The sequence below is a fragment of the Psittacula echo genome, assembly GCF_963264785.1.
Source record: "Psittacula echo genome assembly, chromosome: 9".
Lineage (NCBI taxonomy): Eukaryota > Metazoa > Chordata > Aves > Psittaciformes > Psittacidae > Psittacula > Psittacula echo.
In genome coordinates this window covers 17,015,964-17,038,757 of record NC_137745.1, presented here as the reverse complement: position 1 = coordinate 17,038,757, position 22,794 = coordinate 17,015,964, and the positions used below count along the sequence as shown (strand labels likewise).

The following is a 22,794-nucleotide window of genomic DNA, read 5'->3' as shown; positions in this document are numbered from 1 at the left end:
CATTAGCAAAGCCTTATTAGCACCACAGCCTGCTCCCACGGGAACAGCCCTGCTCCCCCCATGCCAGGCATGGGTGCTGCTCCATGAACCCCACTGCTGGGCTGCATGTGATGGTGCTGCACCCCTTCCCCTGGCACAGTGGCTTCTCAACTACAGCATCCCTCACTGCCCCTACTGCACCTGGTCGGTGAGGAGGGGCTGGAGGTCTCAGGATTTGCCATGGAGCTGGTATGGAGTGAGGTAGGTTTCCTGGGCACGGGCCAGCCTTGCGGGGCACTGGCACAGCTGGGCACCCTCCTTGGGCTGCGTGGGGTGTCCAGTTCACAAGGGAGCATCCTGGGAGCTGGGTACCCCCTGCCCTGGGCGATAGCTGCCTCAGGGGTGCTCCATCCTGCCCAGACCCATCCTTGCTCCATCCCCTCCAGCCTTGGCACCCACCGAAGGGCTCCCTCCTCTGGCAGCCTGGCACAAGGGTCCCCAGGGGCTGAGCCCCGTGGCCAACGAGGGGATGAAAACATCCCAAGATGTGAGCTACCATCCTGTGACACCCTGTTCCCCCAGCAGGTGGCCCTGAGGCACAGCGTTATCCCACACCGATGGCCCCAGGGCTGCACCCACCTCTGTGCACCCAAAGTACCCCGGTCCCAAAAGGCAGCACCCACGCTCCATCTCCTTCCCCATGTCTGTACCAGGGTACACAGCGGCCCCGTTCCCCCCGTCCCGTTCCCCCCACGGACCCATTCGCGCCCGTCCCGCTCACTCCGCGGCGCTCCCCGGCGCGGCCGCTTGGGGGCTGATCCCGCCGGAAAGAGGCGAGGCCCCGCCCCATCAGACCTCGCCCCCGGCCCCGCCCCCAGACCCCGCCCGGCCTGGCCCCGCCCCGCGGCGGCGCGCAGGGCAGTCCGGGGGCGCGCAGGCAGCCGCGGCCGCCGCCATGGGCTGCACCGTGAGCGCCGAGGACAAGGCGGCCGCCGAGCGATCCCGCATGATCGACAAGAACCTGCGGGAGGACGGCGAGAAGGCGGCGCGGGAGGTGAAGCTGCTGCTGCTGGGTGAGACCCTTGCGGATCCACCTAAAGGGACGCCGCCAGCCCCGCCCGGCTCTGCTCGGCCCGGTCCTACCGGAACCGGTCAGCCCCGCCGCTCCCGCCTCGCTTGCTCAGACCCTGGGCACCAGCCCGCGGGAGTGCGGCCCCGCCCCGGGATTCCACCAGTAATGTGGTGCTGGACCCAACCCAGCCCTCGGTTCTCCCCCCTCCGCAGTGGGATGTCGGCCCATCGATCTCTCGGGCAGTAGGGTGCCCACCCCCCCACAGGCTTCCGGGTTTCCCCCAGAAGTGGGGTGCTGGCCCCACAACAGGCTTTGGGGCTCCCCACAGGAATGGGGTGTGGAGCCCATCTCAGGCACAGGGGTCCCCCCAGGAGTGGGGTGCTGGCCCCACAGCAGGCCTTGAGGATCCCTCCTGCAGAGGGGTGCCAGCCCCACCCTTGCCTGTGGGGTTCCCCTGAAGTTGGGTGCCAGCCCCACCCCACTGTGATTCCATTCCCCCACCCCACTGGCATCCAGCCTGACACATCCCTTTGGGCACAGATAGGGACATCTCCACTCTCCTGCTGGCTGAGACCCCCTGTCCTGCCTGCAGGACCCCTGGCTGCCTGACCATGCCGGAGGGGGATCCTACATGGGCTTGACTTGCTCCGGCCTCAGACTGCCTGGGGCCATGGTCATGGGTCCAACTGAGCCCCTCTATCGCACTGTCGCCCTCCCGTCGCCACGGAGTGATGGGGAGCTCGGGCAGCATGCTCGGTCCCACATGCTGCCCACAGTGGGCAGGAGTCCGTGCACCCCACGGATGCTCTGCCCCATGGACACCTGATTTTCATAGCGATAACGGGCCGCTTGTGCTCTTCAAAGCAATGCTGCTGTGGGCGTTCACAGACCTGCCCTGCGCCTGCAGGCAAGGCAGCCGCTTATTTACTTTAATTTATTATTTTTCTTAATGACTCCCAGTTGGGGTTTTTAATTCCTTTTCCTAAATTCCCAGGGAGAGCCTCGCTCCAGGTGTGACACGGGGCTCTCCCAGCACCCTGGTGCAGCGAGACCCGGGATGGGCACAGAAATCCTGGCTACTGCCAGGGCAGTGCCGGCAGAAAATGTCTTTCGGCTCGTCACTGCCATCGGCAGAGGAAGCTGCCGGCAGCAGGAAGTCAACTGAAATCCGGCAGCCCTTTATTTGCTCAACCCCTGCCTGCCTTGAGAAATACGTAATTAGCACCCTGAACCGCTCGTTTAACGGAGCACTGAGGGGTTTTGGGGTTTATTCTTATTTCAGCCTTGGTGTGAGTGGTGCCAGAACAGGACCTGTCAGGGGAAGCCGTGCCATCGATGGGGGGTCTGGTTGCTTATACAAGCTCGCTGACCAGCTTGTTTCCGGGGAGGGGTGAGTGCCGGTGCAGTGAAACCCCATGGGGTTCGCTTGGGGAAACACGTGGTCCCCCTTTGCCGTGAGCTGCTGCTGTGCCGGGCCTTGATGCTGGCTTAGCAGCTCTTGAAATAATGGTGCCAAGGGATGTAGCTGGACAGGGGGGTTGGCACCTCCTTCCCATGGGGCTCCAGGGACTGTCCAGGATGGGCATCATCATCCCAGTGCTGCTGGCATTGGGGTGTCTGGCTGGCTGGTGCTGAGCATATCTGAGAGGACAGGGGCTCCCAGATGACGAGGATCATGGTGTGAGCTGGCCAGCCCACATTCCTTTCCTGTGTCCCGCTCTCTAGAGAAGCAAAGGCAGGAGGAGGACGGCGGGTGTACTCTTTCTGTCGAGGCCAGCATTTACAAGTGGTATTTCTGATCTCAGTTGGTTTCTAAAGCCAAAAATAGTGTGAAATGGCTCTTCTAAATTATTTTTTTATGTTTATTTTTTCCCCTCGCAGGTGTTCAGGTATAAGTAGTGCTGGATCCTTGGGTCACGTTGGCCTGTTTCCAAGCCCAGCTGTGGCTGGAAAATCCTCCTGAGACGGGAGAGAATGGCTGGAGGTGGGGCCAGTGTTGCTCGACATGGGGATGCAGTGCCCACTCTTCCTACCACCTAATTTTTTCCCACTAGCTGGAGGAAGCTTTGAGGAGAACTAGGGCTTCACATGAGCCCAGCAGGTGCTTTTTGGTGAGCACCACAGCTCTTAAGCACACTTGGCAAGGCAGAGCTTCGCAGCCCTCCCTCAGGGCTGCAGTGCTCCTGCATCCTCCAGAAATAGGGAGGAAAAATTAGGGAGGAAAAAATATAAGAAGAAAAATAACTTCACCCTTTGTGCTTAATTGGCCTGTGGTACAAAGGGGAGATGGCTTTTCCAAGCACCGTGTGGGTTTTGCCGGCACTTGGAGCTGCTGGTGCAGCTGGCAGGATGCGGTGTGGGTAAAGAGCTCTGGGCTTAGTGTGCAATGGGATGGCAGTGCAGGTGTAGAACCATGCTGGGCACCGGTACCATGCAGGCCTTGGGGCTGACCAGTACAGCTGTCTTGGCTCCAGTGCTGATGCCTTTCCTCCACCGTGGAGAGGGATGATGCGTGCTGTCGGTGTGGTGGGGCAGGCAGGAACCCCAATGGCACATGGCACTACAGGTGTGGGCACAGCACCTCTTGTGCCTGCCTACAGGTTTTCCTCTGCCATTTGCCAGCTCTGAAACAATTGCATGCAGATAGTTTGAAGCTTCAGTCTCTGATGGGGAGAACATCCAAACAAAGCAATCCGCCCTATCCCTGTGGCTGGAAACCAACAGCCTCCCAAGGTTTTGGTGCTGGGAGAGGCCAGGAGCCATCAGTGGCACCTGGAGCATCCACTCTGTGCAGCAACACTGCCAGTAGCTCCTGGTGCCGCTGTCGGCTCCTTGACATCACCATGGCTCAAACCACTGGAGTTGCTGGCTGTAAGTGGAAGTTGGGTTCTGCCCAGCCCAGTTCCTGCCTGCCGGCGCTGGGATGCTCTGGGGGGATGCAGGATCAGTGCAGGCAAGCAGTTGCCTCATTTGAAGCTCCTAATTCTGTATTTTCCTTTGGAGAATTAGGAAAGTAAAAGGATTTCTTGGCTGCTCGGGGAGCATTAGAGGCTGTGAAGGTGCCTAGGACAGGGATTTTGCTTGTGGGTTGATTATGTTGATCCGCAGCAGTTTTTAGTGCTGGAGGTGCAAACCCTGGGGTGAGGATGCTCCCCTTGCACCTGCCTGGACTGACTCCCACAGGAGTGAGTCTCGCCTGTACGAGATCCTGCGTGGGTGAGCTGTAGCTGGGGCAAGGGTGGCCGGGGCAGGGCTCAGCAGCTTTATGCATCTGGGGTTTTTTGAGGCTTGCATAAAAATAGAGGAAGGGAGGGACCAGCTGCGACTTTCAGCGGCTGCGGTGCCCGGCTCTGCCCTGGCCTCGCGTGCGAGCACCCATTCTGCTGCACTTTGCCCTGCCTTGGGGTTTTGCTTTTGTGCTCCTGCCCCAGCCCAGGGTGTGGGAAGGGGATCAGCTCCTCCCTTCGGTGGGGACACTGGAGGGTCCCAGGAGTGTCTCTGGCCACAGAGCGGGAGGTGTCATGTAGCAGGGAAGAGCTTGGTGCTCGCATGGGTTGGGATGGGATGGAAGGAGCACAGCACCCAGGCCCTGAGACAGGACATCTTGGTGTCCCTGCTGGTGATGTCCCAGGTGCAGGCAGCTGCCCTGCACTCCAGGATGAATGCTTAGGCTTTGCACAGGAGAGGCAGCAGATATATATATTTAATATAGAATTGTATGTGTATGCATTAGAAAAATATTCTTTTATAATACTTTTTTGTGTATATATATTGCTCTTTTTATGGAGTAATATATAAATTGATTTTTATATATATATTTAAAAGCACATATATATATTGCTTTACCTCTATAGAGAGCTTTACAGAGGATCTCCCATGGGCTTCACCCACCCAGGGCTGTGGGTGCCAGGATAATTGAGTGCCTCAGTGCCATTGCTGTAGCCGGGGCTGGCCTGGCCTCTCTGCAGCTACCGGGTTTCCTGCTCTGGGATGGAGCACAGGTTTCCGGGCCGGAGGCCGGCTGAATCACCAGAGCCGGAGAGCTGAGTAATCCTGGCGGAAAACCCAGGCCGGGGGAGTAGGGTGCCGGTGAGCCCGCACCCATCAGGGTGGGATGAGGGGATGATGGCACTTGAGCACAGAGTCATAGTACTGCTGGAGGCAGTTCTCCAGCACAGGCTGCACTGGAGCCGCTCCAGTATGTGAAGGGAGAATGTGGGGACCATGGTGTCGCTGTGCTGGAGCAACTGGGGTTGACCTGGTGGGTGACAGTCTTCAGGAACCCCCTTTTCTAGGGATGAGAAAATTGATACTGGTGACCTGAAATGTGTGCGGGAGGAGGGGACTGCTCTGTGCTGAGCCCTTTAGGAGGCCCTTCCCCACCGCCCCAGTGCTGGCACAGCCAGTGTAGGGAGTGAGAGCTTGGAAGTGGCTAGTGCCAGCCGAAGGGGAGAGAGAGAGAGAGACCACTGCGGCTATGGCAGGGACAGAAACAGAGCAGCAAAGTTCTAGGATTCCTGGAAAAAGCCCAGCACAAGGATAGTTTTGTCCAGCTCGTGAACACCAGCGGCCCTTGTCAGCACCTGGGGTGCATTTGCTGTGCTCCCCATGGGAAATCATCCCCAGCCCACCTCCTCCTCCCCCATGTACTCCAGATGCCCTTCCCGATGCTGAATTATTTCTACTTCTTTTATTTTGTGGGGTTTTTTTCTGTGTCTCCATCTGCTGTCTTGGACAGGGGGGTTCAGACCTCCCTGGTGCCCCCCAAGTTTTGGGGGTCCTGCTTGGGGACGTGGCATCCCACCATGCGCAGATGTGCAGGCTCTTCCTGGGAAGCGGCCAGCCCTGTGCCGGAATGGGATGGCCCCTGGGAAAAATGCCCTGTGTCGCTGTGGGGTTTTAAAAAAACACGATTGTTTTTACAGCAATTTTCCATCTATTTTGGGTAGGAAGGAAAATGTCAAGGGGAATCTCTTCTGATTATTACTGTTTAAGTCTTTAGGGTAACTCTGCTTTTAACACACCTTTGAAAGTCTTGTTTGATGGCAGAGACCCCACAGGTGCTTAGATAGCCACCCCATGAGTGTGTCTGTCCTGCTCGGAAGAGGATCAGTGGGTTTGTCCAGAAGTAAAAACCATCCATAAATCCATGCTCAAGTAATAGCTCCTGTTTGCCGGGCTGGGAAAACTTTCCAGCATATTGGCTGAAGATGGGGCTGTGGGTGCTGGGGATGGCTCCAGACCCGGTGGTGGATTGAATTCCAGCTTCTCCCCTGTAATAAGGAAAATTTTCCAGCTGTACATCGCTTCCATCCCTGCCTGGATATTTGAAGGCGTAAAACTGGATGGTGCCGTGCAACAAGATGGAAAATTCCCTCTCAGCGATGTGGGGTGAGGTGGACCCCAAAACCTGTGACCAGCTGCTTAAATATATGGTGTTAAATATATGCTGACCAGAAATATATTGCACGTATCACGTTAAGTCTGTGCTGGCTGGAAAGCATCTTAAATCATGGGATGCAAAATATATGTTTGCTAAATAATGTTTCGCCAGTGGACTAACGGGCATTTTGGAGCCAGGCAGCTGCTTCTTTTGCATTGTTGAAGATTATTTTTAACAGAAAAAGGGGGAAATCAGCCTAAGAGAGAGCTCTCCTCCTATTTTTGACGGGCGCAGCTCTGGAATGAGGCAGGAAGGGTGCGCAGGGCTGGAGGAAGCCTGGATGAGGGATCAGCCCATGGTGAGGGCTCTCCATCCTACCCAATGCCTGGCCAGCATGGGGGGCTGAAGGATGACGTGAAACCACCATGCACTGCCTGTCTCCTGCCTGGATTGGGCGGGAGGGTGGAAGTGGCAGCTGGCACCCTGCCCGGGGATTGTTTTGGGGCTGAATGGACGACAGCCGGGGTTTTCCGGGGATTGGAAACCTTTCCCCTCTGCTATGCTTAATTTGGGGGCTGGGAAGGGTCCCCCTTATGCTGTGCTGGGTAGGATTTGCAGGTGTTGGGGCACCCACTGGGCATGGCAGTGCTGGTGGTGGCAATTCCCTGGCCTCTTCGTTACGCAAAGATGATGATTTGAAAGGGAAATGGGAGGGGGAGGATACCAACTGCTGCCTCCCTGGCTGCTGCTGGGCTCTGTCAGGGCAGCTGCAGGGTGTTAAAAATTCAGGTCTGAATTTCTGCTCACCACAAGCATGCGGGGCGTGCTCCCGGCGGTGAGCAGAGGTGCTGGCCTGATCTGGGGGGGCAGTGGCACAGCTGCCTTCTAGCCAGGAGCTGTAGGGGAAGTTTGAGAGGCAAATGGCTGGCCTCGGTGACTCCTGCCCTCCTGGTGACTGTCACCCCGCTGCGAGCAGACAGGAGGTCCCAGAGGGGTTGTTCCCTCCTGAGTGGGGAGCAAACATCAGGCAGCGCAGGAGATTGGGGGACAACTGGCACCTCACCCCAGGGATGCTTATAAGCAAGGTTCCCCCTTGCTACATGCCTCAGTTTCCCTGTCTGGGCACTGAGCCCGGCAGTATAGGGTTGGTGTTGTCAGAAACCAGAGGTATTTAATTGAAAAAATGAAGGGATAGGCAGAATGCTTCCCTCTGCTGCTCCCAGCTCCAGGCAGGAGTTGCCAGCACGACCATGGACACTCTCCGGGCTGCGCCGGATGCTGTGTCAGCAAGCTGAGGGTGCTGGTGCAGGCCACGGCTGCTGGAGAGCCCTGGCCAGGCTGAACACTCACCCTGGGCTGAGCAGAGCCTGTCCCTCAGCAGATGTAGCATGGAAACCATGGAGCGGGTGGTCCTGGCAATAAATGTAGGGTCTGTGTAGCCCCAGTATGGCCCCAGCCTTAAGGGGCTCCATGCCCTGACTGGTGTCCATGGGGATAGGTGCCCATCACTGAGGCTGCATTTACGCTGATGGCACAGGCAGAAGGCATTTGCTCCCTGCCGCCATGTCTCAGCTGGCATGACAGGCTGTTTGTCCTGGTTAATTTTAGCATAATCTCATTTTTTTATATATATTTATTATTTTTTTTATAAACTCCTCTGTAATCTCTCTCCCCTCTCTGTGGCTGTGCCAGTGTGACTCTGCCTGGGGCCTCCAGTCAGGGCAGCTCCATGGCTGAGGGCAGCCACGGGACCTACCAAGCGGGATGGGAGAGGACTTGGAGATGGACTTGGTGTGGGGGGATCCCCTGGGATTTGCACCCAGGGGCAGGGATGACACTGGTCCCTGGCCAAAGGGGTCTTGTCCTGTTGGGGTTCTCGGTGAAGTGAGCCTAGTGCTTGTCCATCTTGATGTCACTCCCTGCCTGGAGAGAGGACAAGGGACCTGCACTGTCTCTTTCAGCTTCCCCTTTGAGCTTCCCCTTTCTTGCAGCCAGGGTGACTTTGCTCTTTCCTGCTCCCAGGCTGGGGAGGGAGGGCTGGGTTGGGACCTGCACATCGCCTGTGTGGGGATGACATCCCCGGGGGGGACAGGATGGTGGAGAGGGAGCCTGACGCATTCTGGCTGTCCCCCCTGAGCCCTGGCCTCCCGTGTTTGGATCCACCCTGGAAGCCATCGGCTTTCCCTGCTGGCAGCCACCTCCGCAGCCAGGCTGGGGACCTGGCAGGCTGGGAAGTGCACACTGAAAAGCAACCCGGGGGTGGCTGATCCTGCTGGGAGCCTCTCGAGCACTGGCGGAGGTGGCAACTTCTTTCTGTGTTCCCCAGAGTGCTCTGCTTTGGGTGCCCAGCCCTCTGCCCATACCTGGTGGCACCAGCATCCTGTGTCCTGGCTGCTGCCAGCTCCAGCTGTGGGCATGTGGCAAGGCTGACATTCCATTGTCCTCTGGCACAACAGGGATGCAGGATGTGGGATTTGGGATATGGCAGCTAAGCTCAGGCTCTGCCTGGAGCTGGGATGGCAGGTGATGGGCATTGCAGGGGGTTCCCAAGCTCAGCTGAAGCTGGGGCTGTCCCGTGTCTTGGCTGCAGTGTTCTGGCACTACAGGGCAAACATTAGTGCTTTGGTGCCATGTTCCTGGCTTGGAGCTGGTGTCGTTTCTTCCCTATGGGAGCTATTGCAAAATCCCCCCTAGGCTCCCCTTTTCCTGGTTCTGCTGTTCCCAGTGCCCATCCAAACCCTTGCTCTGGCCAATGCTGGGAGCTCTCCTCCAGTGGCTGAAGCTGCCGCTGCCCTCCCTCCCAGGGCTGGGTGGTCCCAGTAGTGTGGGGATCCCATCTTTGGGCAGCACCTCACTGCTCATCCTCCCTTCTTGTTTCTCCGCAGGTGCTGGCGAGTCTGGGAAGAGCACCATCGTCAAACAGATGAAGTGAGTGTCCGTGCGCCATCCCTGTGGCTGACGCTGCACAGACCCCAGTCATGGGCTCTGAGGAAGGTTCCCCTCTGCAGCATCAGTGTTGCTGCAGAGCATGGGGAGGGAGAAGCACCATGGGGTGCCCCATGGAGGGCTGACCTTGCCTATGTCTCTTCCCTGCCCCAGAATCATCCATGAGGATGGCTACTCTGAAGAGGAGTGCCGGCAGTACAAAGCTGTGGTCTACAGTAACACCATCCAGTCCATCATGGCCATCATCAAGGCGATGGGGAACCTGCAGATTGACTTTGGAGATTCCTCCAGAGCGGTGAGTGTCCTGCTCCCAGTGCACCTGGCAGGGGTTGGGGGTCCCAAAGCTGGATCAGGATTACCTCCGCTGTTCCCTCGCTGGCTGTGACCTCCTGTCCTTGGTGTTGAGGAAGGGGGCACCCAAAGCATAACCCATAAGTGGCTACTCTGGCATGGCCCCTGATGGGTGCAGAGGTGGGGGTCCATTGCTTCCCTTCTGTTTCGTCCCTATCTGGAGCTCCTGCCTTGCCATCTGGGTGGGACACTGTGGGCTCCAGCCAAATCCTTTGGGGCAGAGTGAGTTTCGATAACCCTGTGCCAGTGCTTTATCCCTGTTTTTTTTTCCCTGCAGGATGACGCTCGGCAGCTGTTTGCGCTCTCCTGCACCGCTGAGGAGCAGGGCATCATGCCAGAAGACCTGGCCAGCGTGATCCGGAGGCTGTGGGCTGACAATGGGGTCCAGGCTTGTTTTAACCGCTCCCGAGAGTACCAGCTGAATGACTCCGCTGCCTAGTGAGTACCCTGGCTCCTCTCCCCAGGCCCTGCAGGATGTGAAGCTTTTATTGAGCAACAGAAAATGCCCCCGGGGGCTACTGTTCCCCATCACCTCAGGGGCTGGTGCTGCCACTTCCCACCCGGGGCTGGGGCTGAGCCAGAGCAGAACTGGGAAGGCGGATGTTTCGAAAGCTGTTTCCTCCTCTGGCAGGGTGCTGCGTCCCCTGGGAGGGGGGCACCGGGGCATCCCCCTCCTACCACTGCTCTGCACCCACTGCCTTTCCTGGGGTTTGCTCTCCCCTGTTGTCCCTGAGATGGCTCCCCCCATGTGAGCAGAGCCAGGGGTCCTGCTTGTTCTCATGGCCCTTCATGGGCATGAAGGCAAAAGAAAGCTCCAAAGAAGGCACTGGGGACCCTTCTGTGTGAACAGGATAAGAAGGATGCACAAGAGGCTTTTCATCTTAACTGAGTTTATATGGAAAGACTTGGCATTATGCTAGTGTATTAGCCAGCAAGCTCGAGTTTAGGTGGATAAATTGCCTGCATCTGGTTGGGTTTATCCCTGAAGAGATTTAATAAATATGTTAATCTGCCTAAAATATGATTGCTGGAGAGGGTGGTGTGGCCAAGGCTGTATTGAGCTTGCATGGTGTCCTACTGTCTCTGCCTAGGTCCTTTGTGGTAAAACAGTGCCGAAGGGAGCTTGTGGTGTGCCAGGAAGACCCCATTAAGGCTGGTCCTGCTGGGGTTTAAGCATCCTTGGGACTTGCCACTGCTTGGTCCCCTATGTGCGAGCCCACTTGTCCCCTCTGGCACTGTTGGGTCCTTCTTCTGCATTGAGGTCACTGAGGGTAAGAGGTAGAGGAAAGGTCCTGGCAAGCAATGACCCCAGAGAAGCTCCCACCAGCTCTTTGCTCTGGCATCCATGGTTTTCTCTTCCTGTTGCCTGACCCCCACCCACCCTCCCTGGTCCTTGTCCTGCTCAGTGCCATCGTCCCACAGCCGGCAGTGCCATGGGTGCTGGTTTGGAGGCAGGGGGGACCTGGCAGGTGCCTGGCAGCTCGCAGGCACAGTCCGAGTAGATACATCTGCAAGGTGCCTGCAAGCTGAGTATCACTATAAGTGCATTTCTGGTGTGTTTGGCACATTGCAGGCGTTGCACAAGCATGACTTAAGAGCCTCCTCCAGCCCCACTGAGATGCTGGTGTAGTAGTTGATGCCCTGTCAATCCCTGTGGGGATGGTGCTGTGCCTGTGGTGCCACTGGCACAGGGCACCCAGGGGATGAAGAGCCCTGTGCCGTGCTCAGCACACAGCCTGTCTGTACCCCTGCCTTCTTTGCAGCCACTTGGGGTAGCTGGAGCTCAGCGTGCTAGGTGGGTGCTCACCAGCACCCTGCGTGGGTGCATGGTCCAAGTGCCGCCAGCGCTGCGCGGCCCTGCTGCGGTGTTTCCTGTTTTTTGTCAGCCGGAGGCAGCGTGTGTTTCCGGCTGTTTTCAAGCTGTTCCACACAGCGCCATGCCAGTCCCCCCGCCCTTGCACCCACCGTGGGGTCCCGGGGCACCCGCAGCTCTGGCTTTGATCCGGCACACCGGAGGGTTTCCTGGGAGCTGGCCAACAGCCATGCTGCCGTTGGAGCCAGGGATCCCTGTGGCTTTGCGAGCTGTAATCTGCCTTTCACCAGATTACAGGGCTGCAAATGCCTTTAATTAACACAAGCCTAATGTGCTTAAAGGAGCCTGTTTATAGTAACCCAATTAAACTAATGTGAGCTGGAGAAATTGAAACGTGCCTTGATTCTCCCAGCAACCCTCAGCTGGTCCCAATGTTGGGGACCAAACCCCACTGCTGGTGACCGGGGTCTGACAGGGCCAGGGCAGGCAGCAGAGCAGGCAATGCTATCCCAGGGGGCTCAGGATGGACGACAGCCCCCCAGCCACACTGCTCCCTGTCTCTCCTGCCTCCCGCTTCCTCCCAGGATGCCTTCCCTTTGTGTTTTGTGACTATAAATGGCCCGGCGCCATCGATTGTTTCCGCCGGCGCTGCGGCTGGTTGCCATAGCACTGAATACTTTCCTCTTGCCATTTCCCCTGTGCAAACGGCCGGGGAAACGGGGAGAGCCCTCCAGCCCTGGCTGCATCCCCCTGTCACCCCAGCAGCTGGCAGGGCTCTGGGGTGACCCCAGGGTGCCGATGGGGTCCACTGTGCTCAGTGCTGCCCACTCTGACTGGGTGATGCCAGGGTCTGTGGGAAGGGTGGCCCAGTGTGGGAATGCCCCATGGGATTTGGGTGCGTTGTGACCCATGGTCTAGCTTTTCTGCTAGAAAAGTGCCTTTCTGCTCCCTCTCCAGCTACCTGAATGACCTGGAGAGGATAGCCCGTGTTGACTACATCCCCACCCAGCAGGATGTGCTGCGCACCAGGGTGAAGACCACCGGCATCGTAGAGACCCACTTCACCTTCAAGGACCTGCACTTCAAGTATGTCTGACCCTTTCCCTTTTGCCTTTCCAAGGCAAGAAATCCCTTCCTCCCTGTGCTGGGTTGGATCCTGCTTGCACTGACTCCCCCTGGGTTTGCTCGTGGTGAGAGCTGCAGCCTTGGAGTGAGCGGAAACTGCTGAAATAGCTGGCGCAGCCTCAAAAACGCTTCACAGGGCTCATCCAGAGGCCGGATCCAGCCTTGGGCAGGAGGGGAAGTGGGAAGGAATCCTCCATGTGCCTGATGCTGTTTCTGCTTTGGGAAGGGCGCTGGGCATGAGCCGGGGGTCTCTGTGTTGGGCAGTGACCCTGCTGCCTGCTGGCATACTGGGTTGCTTTCCACTGAAAACCCATAGCCAGAGCTCCAGTTTCCGAGGCAAAGAGCTGGCACTGTGCACATTCCAGAGAATTTAGTCACTTGGCAATGGAGCTGCTGGCAGAAAGATCTGCGGGGGTCCTCTCTGGTTGTGGGGGGCAGCGGGGACCCCTCTGCCACCCTCGTGGGATGAAGGCACTTGGCTGTGCATCGACAGGGCAGTGCTTTGGAGGTAGCGGAGAGGATGGTCCAGGGGAATGTGATGTATCCCGGTGGGGGCACAGCAGTGAAGGAGCCTTGCTGCCAGCCAGGCAGTTGGCAGTGGACATAGTGCGGCTGGTGGGCTTTTCTCTGTGGATGCAGAGCATCCTCTGCCGCCTGCAGCAGGAGAGGCTCGCAGTGCACTGGGATCATCCCCTGAGTTCTTGCACTTCTTGTGATCCTGCTGAGCCTGCAGCCTCTTGGCCAAGCACCGCAGCTCCATTTGGTCCAATATCTAAAGCAAAATCCCACAGCACTCACTCCAGAGTAGATCTCCAAGAGCATCTACTGGAGCCGTGACACCCCTGGGAAAGGTGGCCTGATCCTGCTCTGGCTTATAGTGAGGATTTGGTCCCAGACACCCTGCTGTCCCTGGGATGGGCAGTGGGTGCTGAGCAGATCCACAGCACCAGCAAAGTCCCTGGGGCAGAGGCACCATTCTCTGCCTGCCCCAGTGCCACTTCTGCTCCAGGAAGCTGGGGAAACTGAGGCAGGGTGCGGGTAAGAGCAGTGCTGGATCTGCTGCCCATCACCACACCACCTCCCTGCCCCAGGATGTTCGATGTGGGGGGCCAGCGCTCGGAACGAAAGAAGTGGATCCACTGCTTTGAGGGGGTGACAGCCATCATTTTCTGCGTGGCCCTGAGTGCCTATGACCTGGTGCTGGCTGAAGACGAGGAGATGGTGAGTCGGGGCAGATGGAGTAGGTACTGTAAGCCATCCCATCCTTGTGGGGCAGGGGGAGCACGCCCTCCTCAGGTGGTCACCAGTGCTCTGGCCAGTACGGCCCAAGTCTTGCAGGGCCATCAACATCCCCTGCCTGGGCTGGCAGGAGTGTGGGGATGTGGCAGGTTGGTCAGCAGTAGGGTGGGAGCTGCTTGGGGTTTTCTGCCCTGCTCAGGCTGCCGTTTTCCCTGTCAGAACCGGATGCACGAGAGCATGAAGCTGTTTGACAGCATCTGCAACAATAAGTGGTTCACAGACACATCCATCATCCTCTTCCTCAACAAGAAGGACCTCTTTGAGGAGAAGATCGTGCACAGCCCCCTCACCATCTGCTTCCCTGAGTACACAGGTACCACCAGGACCCTTGGTGGTCCCCCAGAGGGCACCTTGGCAATAAGACAGGGTGGTGCAAGAGGACTGGGCAGCGCCTTGCCCAGGTTGTGTAGCACGTGATGTTGGGGGTGGATATGGTGACTTTGTGTGTCTGGGAAGTGGTGTGTTGGGGCAGTGGTGGAGTGCAATGGTGTTTGGGGTGCCCCAGGGTATGGGGAAAGATGGGCATATCACACAAGGGGAAGCAGCCCTTGGGGGGTTTAGCTGAGGCTCACTGTGGCTGGGGAGCATCAGTTCAGACCGAAGCAGTGGCTGAGGTGGTGTGGGGAGCTAAGCCAAGCCCAAACCCCTTGGATGCTGGTGGCAGGGGGGATGTCCCTGTGGGACTGTGGGGCAACCTAGTGTGTGCTTCTCCCCAGGGGCCAACAAGTATGACGAGGCCGCCAGCTACATCCAGAGCAAGTTCGAGGACCTAAACAAGCGGAAGGACACCAAGGAGATCTACACCCACTTCACTTGTGCCACCGACACCAAGAACGTTCAGTTTGTCTTTGATGCCGTCACTGACGTCATCATCAAAAACAACCTGAAGGACTGCGGACTCTTCTGAGTGCCGGTGCTGCCCAGGTGCGTGCCGGTCCCACTAGGGCCAATTGGGGTGGCCACAGAGCATCCTCTCCTGCTGTATCACTACCTGGGGGTGCCCATGCCCCTCATCCCATCCACTCACCCCCTGCTCTCTCCTAGGACCCCTGGGCCGGCCGGTGAAGGAAGGACCATGCCACCCCCCACTCCTGCTTCTCTTCGGATTCATCCCTCTGCCCCCACCCCATAAAGAGACTTTCGGGTGCCAGCGGAGTGGCAGGGCCTGTGTCCCCCCTGCTGCCTGCGTTTGTCCACCACCACCCTCCTCCTCCTCGCCGGCGTCACCCTTCCCAGGGAAAACGAGGTTTTAATCTTGGTTTTTAAACCCTGAACCCTTCCACCCGTATGTCCATGCCCCCGTTGATGTGCTCCGAGCCCTGGCGCTCTCTCTGTTTACATTGCAAGTGTTGCTGGCATGGGGAGGGGACACAGGGGTCCCCTCATGGATGCCTACCCGGCCAAAAACACAACAATGACATTCCTTTGAGTAGACCAGAAAAGAAAGGCAAAAAAAAAAAACCACCCCCCCCCAACCCCATAAAAAAACCCACACCACAGCGGCTGCGGCCAGGTTGCTTTTTAAAGAAACCTTTTTATCAAACTATTTAAAAGCGTCGAGTGCTATGTGGTGGCAGCGTCCTCCACGGCCAGCCCATCCCCAACTGTGTGCCTTGTGGGGGGGTCCTGCATCCCACCCCACCTCACTGCCCCTCAACACTGCCCGAGGGGCGGGCAGGGGGTGCTGCCGCTGCCTGTATCCCCCCTCCCCGTTCTTTCTAAGCCTAGTTTTGTAGGGCTAGCTGTTGCATTGGGTGAGGAGAGCCTGCTGTACAGTGGCCCCCACTGCCCCCACCCCCCAGCCCGGGGGGACCCCCTCAGCCGGTGCCTGCAGCCTCGCTTCTCCCACAGGATGTTTTACCGAATTGTTCACATGGTTTGAAATAATAAAATGTAGAAAGGAAAAAAAAAAGAGAGAAAACGTATGTAGTGATGCCCCCCTACCTGTGACCGAGCGTAGGGTGGGGGCTGGGGCGGCCCCCGGACTGGAAGAGGGGCATGGGGTGGGCTGGCATCACCTCGGGGCTCAGGAGCATCCCCTGGGTGTGAGAGGTGAGGGCAGCAGTGGGACCCTTGAGAGAGAGCTGGGACATTGCTGGGGGTCTGAGCTGATGGGGAACCATGACCACCCCCTGCCCCTGCAGCAGGAGGGTGGTGGCATTCCAGGAGCTCCAGTACCATACCTTAGGGGCACGCTGTGACCTCAAGGGGGATCTAGCAGCCATTGCACCCAGCATTCCATAGGGACACCCAGGTCCACTGGGCACCCATGAACAAAGAGTAGACCTCAGAATCAAGGGGTTTCCGGAGACTCTCAGCTCCAGGGGGCACCCAGGGACCGCCAGCACCCTGCAGCACCCAAGGGAACCCCCCAGTACCTCCTAGCTCCAAAGGGTACCCAGGAACGCCCAGCACCCAAAGGACCTCTGAGCTCCCTTTAGCTCCAAAGGGTATCAGGGACCCCCAATAGCACCCCAAGGGACCCCACAGGACCCCCAGCACCCCTGGGGGCACTGACTCCAAGGGGCAGTCAGGGATCCTCATCACCCAAGGAACCCCCAGTACTCCACAACTCCAGGGGATACCTATGGACCCTCAGCGCCTAAGGGATCCCCAATACCCCCAGCTCCATGGGGTACCCAGGGACCCACAGCACCCAGCATCACCGAGTGCCCTGCGTCCGTGGCTGGTGGGAGGACAGACAACGAGGGGAAGAGGGGCTGTGCCCCCCCACCCAGGAGTGTCTCTGGGGCTGAGCCTGTCAAATCCCAGGGGTTTGGGGCAAGTGGAGGTGGGGTGGGGGCAACAGTGGGGCTGAACACCAAGGGAATGGGGAGGCCGGGGCTGGGGAGGGAGTGCTGGACCTGGGGCTCAGAAGAGCCCGCAGTCCTTGAGGTTCTCCTTGATGATGATGTCGGTGACAGCATCAAAGACGAACTTGACGTTCTCGGTATCAGTGGCGCAGGTCATGTGAGAATAGATTTCCTTCACATCCCGCCGCATGTTCAGCTCCAGGAACTGCAGCTTGATGTAGTTGCCCGCGTCCTCGTAGGTGTTGGGACCTGATAATGTAGCAGTGAGCTGGGTCCCCTCCCCATGGAGTGTCACCGAGCACTCCTCCCCGACCGACCAAACCGTGCTTGGTTCATGAGCAAGGGTAGTGCAGCACCATTGCATGGGGTGCTGAGGACACCTGGTGGGTGTCTGCTACAGGGTGCTGGCACCCAACCCTTCACCAAACGCTTGCACCCGACACAACAGCCGCCGACACACTCACCATCATAGTCGGGGAAGCAGATGCTGAGATGGGCCTTTTTGATCTTCTCCAGGAAGACGTCCTTCTTGTTGAGGAAGAGGACAATGGAGGTGGTAGCAAAATAGCGGTGGTTGCAGATGCTATTGAAGAGGTGCAGGCTCTCATGCATGCGGTTCTGTGGAGGGACACAACCCCATGGTGACTCCCATGTCATGATAGGGGCAAAGCAGAGGGGGTTGTGGAATGGTGACCCTTCCTCACCACTTCATCGTCCTCCACTAGGACCATGTCGTAGGCGCTGAGGGCCGCAATGAAGATGATGCAGGTCACCCCCTCGAAGCAGTGGATCCACTTCTTACGCTCTGAGCGCTGGCCCCCCACATCAAACATCCTGGGGCAGGACAAGGATGGGGTCAGCACCCCCCCCCCAACACCCCCTGACACCAGCCCTCGCTGGAGGCTTGGCCCCACCTGAAGTTGAGGTCTTTGAAGGAGAACTGGGTCTCGATGATGCCGGTGGTCTTGACACGGGAGCGCAGCACATCCTGTTCTGTGGGGACGTAGCCAGGGGTCACCAGGCGCTCCAGGTCTGACAGGTAGCTGGCCAGGCACACGGTGGGCATGAGACATAGGTCAGTACCCCCAGACCCCTCCCCAGACCCTCCACCCCACATACTAGCCGGCCGAGTCATTGAGCTGGTACTCAGAGGCACGGTCGAAGCAGGCTTGGATGCCTGTGTCCTTCCAGAGCCGCCCAATGATGTCTGACATTTCCTTGGGCATGGTGCCCTCCTCAATGGTGTCTGAGAGGTGCAGCAGCTTGCGGGCATCATCCTACCAGAGACAGGGGCTCAGTGGGCTGGGGGACCAGCGGGACCCTCCTGCCCAGCCTGGCGTGCTCCTCACCTGGCGAGCTGTGTCCCCGTACTGGATGTTGAGGGTGGACATGGCTCGCACGATGGCCAGCATGGACTGCAGCGTGTTGCTGTAGATGATGGTGATGAACTCCAGGCATTCCTCCAGTGAGTAACCATCCTGGTGGATAATCCTGGCCAGGAAGGAAAGCATGGGGCTGAGCTGGGCACCCATGGGTGCAGCATGGGGCTGGTGCCATGGGTCTGAGCCAGGCACTAAGGAGTGGGTACACCCCATGGCTGTGGCATGGGGAAGAGCTGAGCATGGTGAGCACCAAGTGTCACCCCATGGCACTTACTTCATCTGCTTGACAATGGTACTCTTCCCTGACTCACCTGCACCTGAGGGGACAAAACACAGGCCATGGCAGTCCTGGTGGCACAGACACCCCTGTGCTGGGTCTTCTGGTGCCGGGCAGGACTGGGGACACTGGTGACAGTGCCAGATCCATGGCTCAGGCAGGGAAATTACAGCCTGGTGCCAGCGGGCATTAAGGTTGGGCTGAGCTGCTGTGGTTAATGGGATCTGCAGCGGCTCAGCCGGGATGTGCTCGGGGACCCAATGGAGGATATAGGGACACGGTGGCATTGCAACCTCACCACCCACCACCCCATGCCCCAGGCCTGTGGCTGCGCAGGGAGATGAGCCCTGGACTGGAAGGCCAGGGACAGTACTGATGGCCCCACCATGTCCAGGGTACCCAGTCCTCAGGCACCACTGGGGCAACTGGGAGGGACTGGGAGGGACTTGCAGTACTGTGGGGCTGCAGGGACAGACACAGAGCACTGGTGTGGGCTGCATGAGGGTGCCTAGAAGGAGGGGGGAGCTGGTGGGGTGGTATTGGTGCTGGGTGGAGGGGTGGTGATGGTGAAGGCTCTTGAGATGGGTTGGTTGGGGGACCTGGGAGTGGGAGAATACTGAGTGGGCTGGTTGGGTTTGGGAGATGCCTAGAAGAGAGGGGATCTTAGATTGAGCTGATGAGATGGGTTGTTGGGTTTGGGGAGCCTGGTGGGGGTGGTGTGTATGTACTGCTGAGAGAGCTGCTGAGATGAACTGGTTATGGGGAGCCTGGGAATGGGAAGCTGTTGGGGTGGGTTGGTTGGGCTTACAGGTTTCGTGGGGGTGAGGAAACATTAAGGGGCTGTTAGGGTGAACTGGTTGGGTTTAGGGGTGCTGGAGGTGTCAGGAAAACATTAGGAGAATATTAAGGTGGGCTGGTTGGGTTTAAGGGTGCTGGAGCATCAGGGGAAACATTGGGTGGGCTGTTGAGGTGGGTTTAGGACTGCCTGGGTGGTAAGGGTGCTGTTGGGGTAGGCTGGTTAGATTTAGGGGTGCTGGGGGAGTCAGGGAAACATTAGATAGGCTGTTGGGTTTAGGGCTGCTGTTGGGATGGGCTAGTTGGGTTTAGGGATGTCAGAAGGTGCCAGAGGACAGTTGGTTGGGCTGTTTGGTTTAGGAGGGCTGTTGGGGAGGCCTGATTGGGTTGAGGGGTGCCAGGAGGTGTCAGAGGACCATTGGGAGGGCTGTGAGGGTAAGGTGCACAAAGGATGGGTGTCTTCCCCAGGGTGCTGTCCCCCTCCATACCCAGCAGCAGCAGCTTTACGGTCCTGGCATCCTTCTCAGCATCCTCCTTGAGTTTCTTCTCCAGCTCCCGGGAGTGCTTCTCTTCAGCGCTGGCCCCGGCGCCCATCCTCGGCCCTGCGGCCCTGCGGCTCACCCGATCCTTGGAGGTCAGTACCAGGATGGGCAGCGAGCTCCAGCCCCGTGCCGCCTCCAGGACCAGCCTCCCTGTGCCCACCACCACCAGCCACCAATGTTGGCCAAGGACAGGGCCAAGGTCCCCAGGGGCCACCTGGCTGGTGCTGCTCTCAGCACCCAGGCTTAAGCCAGGTGCCCCCCCCTCACCCTCCCCAGATAAAGCCCCTTCAATCTGCAGCAGGCTGAGCTCAGCAATCCCAGGTTCCTGGTGTCAGCGCTTCTGCCCGCGGGGGCACAAGGCAGCCAGACCCCAGCTTTGCCCCCACCCTGTGGCTAGGGCAGTGATCCAGCCACCCCTGGGGATGTGGGACCCCCACCCAGCTCCAGCTCTGCTGTGGGGTTGGAGCTGGGGTGGGTCCGATGGGGACTGGCAGTGGGTGGAAAGGTTCCCATTGAGCCAGCTCATGCTGGTCATCCCCTAGTGCTGGGCCAGTGCCCACAGTAGTAACCCATCCCAGTGTCCCCAGGGGCACCCACCAGTGATCGGATGCCAGCCCCAGTCGCCCCACCCTGTGCCCCCAGAGCTCCCTACAAGACACTCCACCAATGTCCCCAGCCCTCCTGTGTGCACTCCTTACTGTCCCCAGCCACCCACCAGTACACTCCCAGTGCCACCTGAGACAAGAGGGGGCACAAAATTACAAACTGGAATATATAAACCTTTAGAATCAATTTTAAGTACTGTTCAGGTTGATGGCTTTGTAACAGTAGCAATGGAAAATTACTGACGTGCATGATGCACAGAAAAAAAATAAAAGTAAAGTACAGCTAGAGAACATACTGAGAATTCTTGTGCAAGATAAACCACTGTAGTTGATGTAGTTTTAGGCCCTATGACCTTAGTACAAAATGAGTGTAAGAAAAACAGGCTAGAAGAACAGGACGCAAGGACAAGGAGCATCTGGGAATGGCAGGTGCCAGGATGGGCTGCAGCTAAGCTAACTGATAAGTAGAAGGACAGGAGGATTGTTATGTCTGTGATGTTAACAAACCAATTAAGCTGGTATAAGCGTCTACTGCGCGTGCTTCAAAGGCTGCCAGAAGTGATGAAGATTGTTGGAAGAAGTAAACGACCCTCAGAGACCACCACCACAATTTTGTACGCAGGCGGGGAACTTTCTGGAAAATGATGTAATCCATGCGTAGCCTCATGAATATGTATGTATGCCCAGTGGCTATATAAGGATGGCTTGTGTAGCAGTACGGGGACACACGTTGGGAGGAACTATTCCCCGTGTCTCCCAGCGCCGCAATAAAGAATACCTGCTTGTCAACTTGAAAACTTTGTTGGCAAGTTTGTGCCTGGAGTTTTCTCTGAATCACACCAGGCCAGCACAGTGTCATCCTCTGAGTGTTCCCAGGTACAATATCCTCAGGGATGCTCGAACACCCTCCCCAGGGTCTCTAAGTTCCTCCTGAGTAACACTGCCCAGTGTTTTCTCAAGGAGAAATCATGGTGTCATTCCAGTGTCCCCAAGCAATCTCAGTCGTGCCCTTCAGTGTCCTCAGGCCGTACACACACCCCCGAAAGCCTGCCCTATGACCAGAGTCAGCCCAGTGCCACCCTCTTGCTCCCACACCAACCAAGGTGACCACAGTAGTGTTGCCAGTGCCCCATCTCACTGTCTTTATGACACCAGTTCCTCCCTCCCATGTCCCCAGCGCCCACCATTGCCACTGTGGGCACCCCGGTAAGACTCAGTGTCCCCAGGGACACTCCAGTAACCTCCCAGTGTCCCCAGACCCTGGCAGGACTCCCCCAGTGTCCCCTTGCGCAGACACCCGCTCCGTCCGCGGTCCCCCCATTGTAGCTGCAACACCACAATTGGCCGCCAGAGGGAGAAAGGACCCAGCCCAGGGCCCCCCGTATAGCCCTGCACTCCGCAGCGTGCCCGGTACTGCCCCAAGTACACCTCTGCACTCTAGAGCTCGTTACCAGTCTCCCACTCCATGCTCCCGGTACCACCAAGTACTGACTCCAAGTACCAAATCCTAATGCCTCAGTACTTCTGGTGCTCCCAATACCAACCTCCAGTGTCCCAGTACTACCTCCAATATAGCTCAGAGGAGACTAGCACCACCCCCATTGCCTCCTGTACCAACCAAAACGTTCCCAGTACAGCCCAGTATCACCCAGTACCACTCCCAGTGCTTCCTGTAGAGTGCCCCACTGTCCCATGCGCCTACTACCACCAAGTAGCGGCTCCCAGTACCAGATCCTAGCACTCCACTACTTCTCCAGTGCTCCCGGTACTGACTGTGAGTGCCCCTAGTGCCTTCAGTAACACCCAGCACTGGCCCAGTGTACCCCTGGCACCTAGATAGTACCACCTCCCAGTGCCCCCCAGCACCCCGTGATCCCGGTTTCCCAACGGTACCAGTGCTACCCTCGCTCCTGCCTGGCCCCAGCCCAGTGCTCTGCCCTCCCGGAAGGGCTCAGGAGCAGCGTTAAGGGATAACAGGGTGGGGGCAGCAGCAGCATCCCGATATAGCACACGAGGCCCCACGTCTGTCCCAAAGCCAGCGTTTATTTGGGGGACACTTGCTCAGCCCCTGGCCACCCCTGTGCTTCCCATGTACAGCTATTTACAACCCTCCCACCCACCTGGGTGCCCCCAGGGGCAGGCTGATGGATGGGTGCCCCAAACATCCATGGGCTCCGGTGCCAAAGCGCCCATGTCTGCTCGAGGTCCCACCCTGGCACAGCCCCTTCTCCTTCCCTTCCTCACACAAAGACCCTGGCTGAGTCCCCCCTGTGGCCTGGACTCCTGGGTTCTGTCTAAAGTGTCCTGTCTCCCCCCCCACTAAACCTGCAAGGAGGGGGACTAGGCCACACATCCTGCCCCACAGACCCCTTCTCTTAGGCTTGCCTGGCAGGCTGGCTGCAGCTTCCCCAC

General features: G+C 58.1%; 2 protein-coding genes across 2 annotated transcripts; one reads left to right on the top strand and one right to left on the bottom strand.

Moving 5' to 3' along the window:
• Positions 1-908: 908 nt before the first annotated feature.
• GNAI2 (G protein subunit alpha i2) lies at positions 909-15,833 on the top strand. Its single transcript, XM_080625893.1, has 9 exons — positions 909-1,052; positions 9,320-9,362; positions 9,534-9,675; positions 10,009-10,169; positions 12,502-12,630; positions 13,761-13,890; positions 14,128-14,281; positions 14,685-14,892; positions 15,013-15,833. Exons 1-8 carry the CDS (start codon positions 935-937, stop codon positions 14,873-14,875), a joined length of 1,068 nt encoding a protein of 355 aa, XP_080482019.1. The 5' UTR covers positions 909-934; the 3' UTR covers positions 14,876-14,892; positions 15,013-15,833.
• Positions 15,834-16,839: 1,006 nt separating this feature from the next.
• Positions 16,840-19,829, bottom strand: GNAT1 (G protein subunit alpha transducin 1; the record flags this gene model as incomplete). The annotated part of the gene is made up of 8 exons (XM_080625233.1): positions 16,840-17,030; positions 17,246-17,399; positions 17,486-17,615; positions 17,696-17,824; positions 17,901-18,058; positions 18,131-18,272; positions 18,438-18,480; positions 19,724-19,829. 8 exons carry the CDS (start codon positions 19,827-19,829, stop codon positions 16,840-16,842), a joined length of 1,053 nt encoding a protein of 350 aa, XP_080481359.1.
• Between the last annotated feature and the right edge of the window lie 2,965 nt (positions 19,830-22,794).

Excerpts from the sequence above, each read along its gene's own strand:
- GNAI2 (XM_080625893.1), top strand. The coding sequence starts at position 935 with ATGGGCTGCACCGTGAGCGCCGAGGACAAGGCGGCCGCCGAGCGATCC. Across the intron at positions 10,170-12,501 it reads CTGAATGACTCCGCTGCCTA|CTACCTGAATGACCTGGAGA; the intron begins GTGAGTACCCTG and ends CTCCCTCTCCAG. Across the intron at positions 12,631-13,760 it reads TTCAAGGACCTGCACTTCAA|GATGTTCGATGTGGGGGGCC; the intron begins GTATGTCTGACC and ends TCCCTGCCCCAG.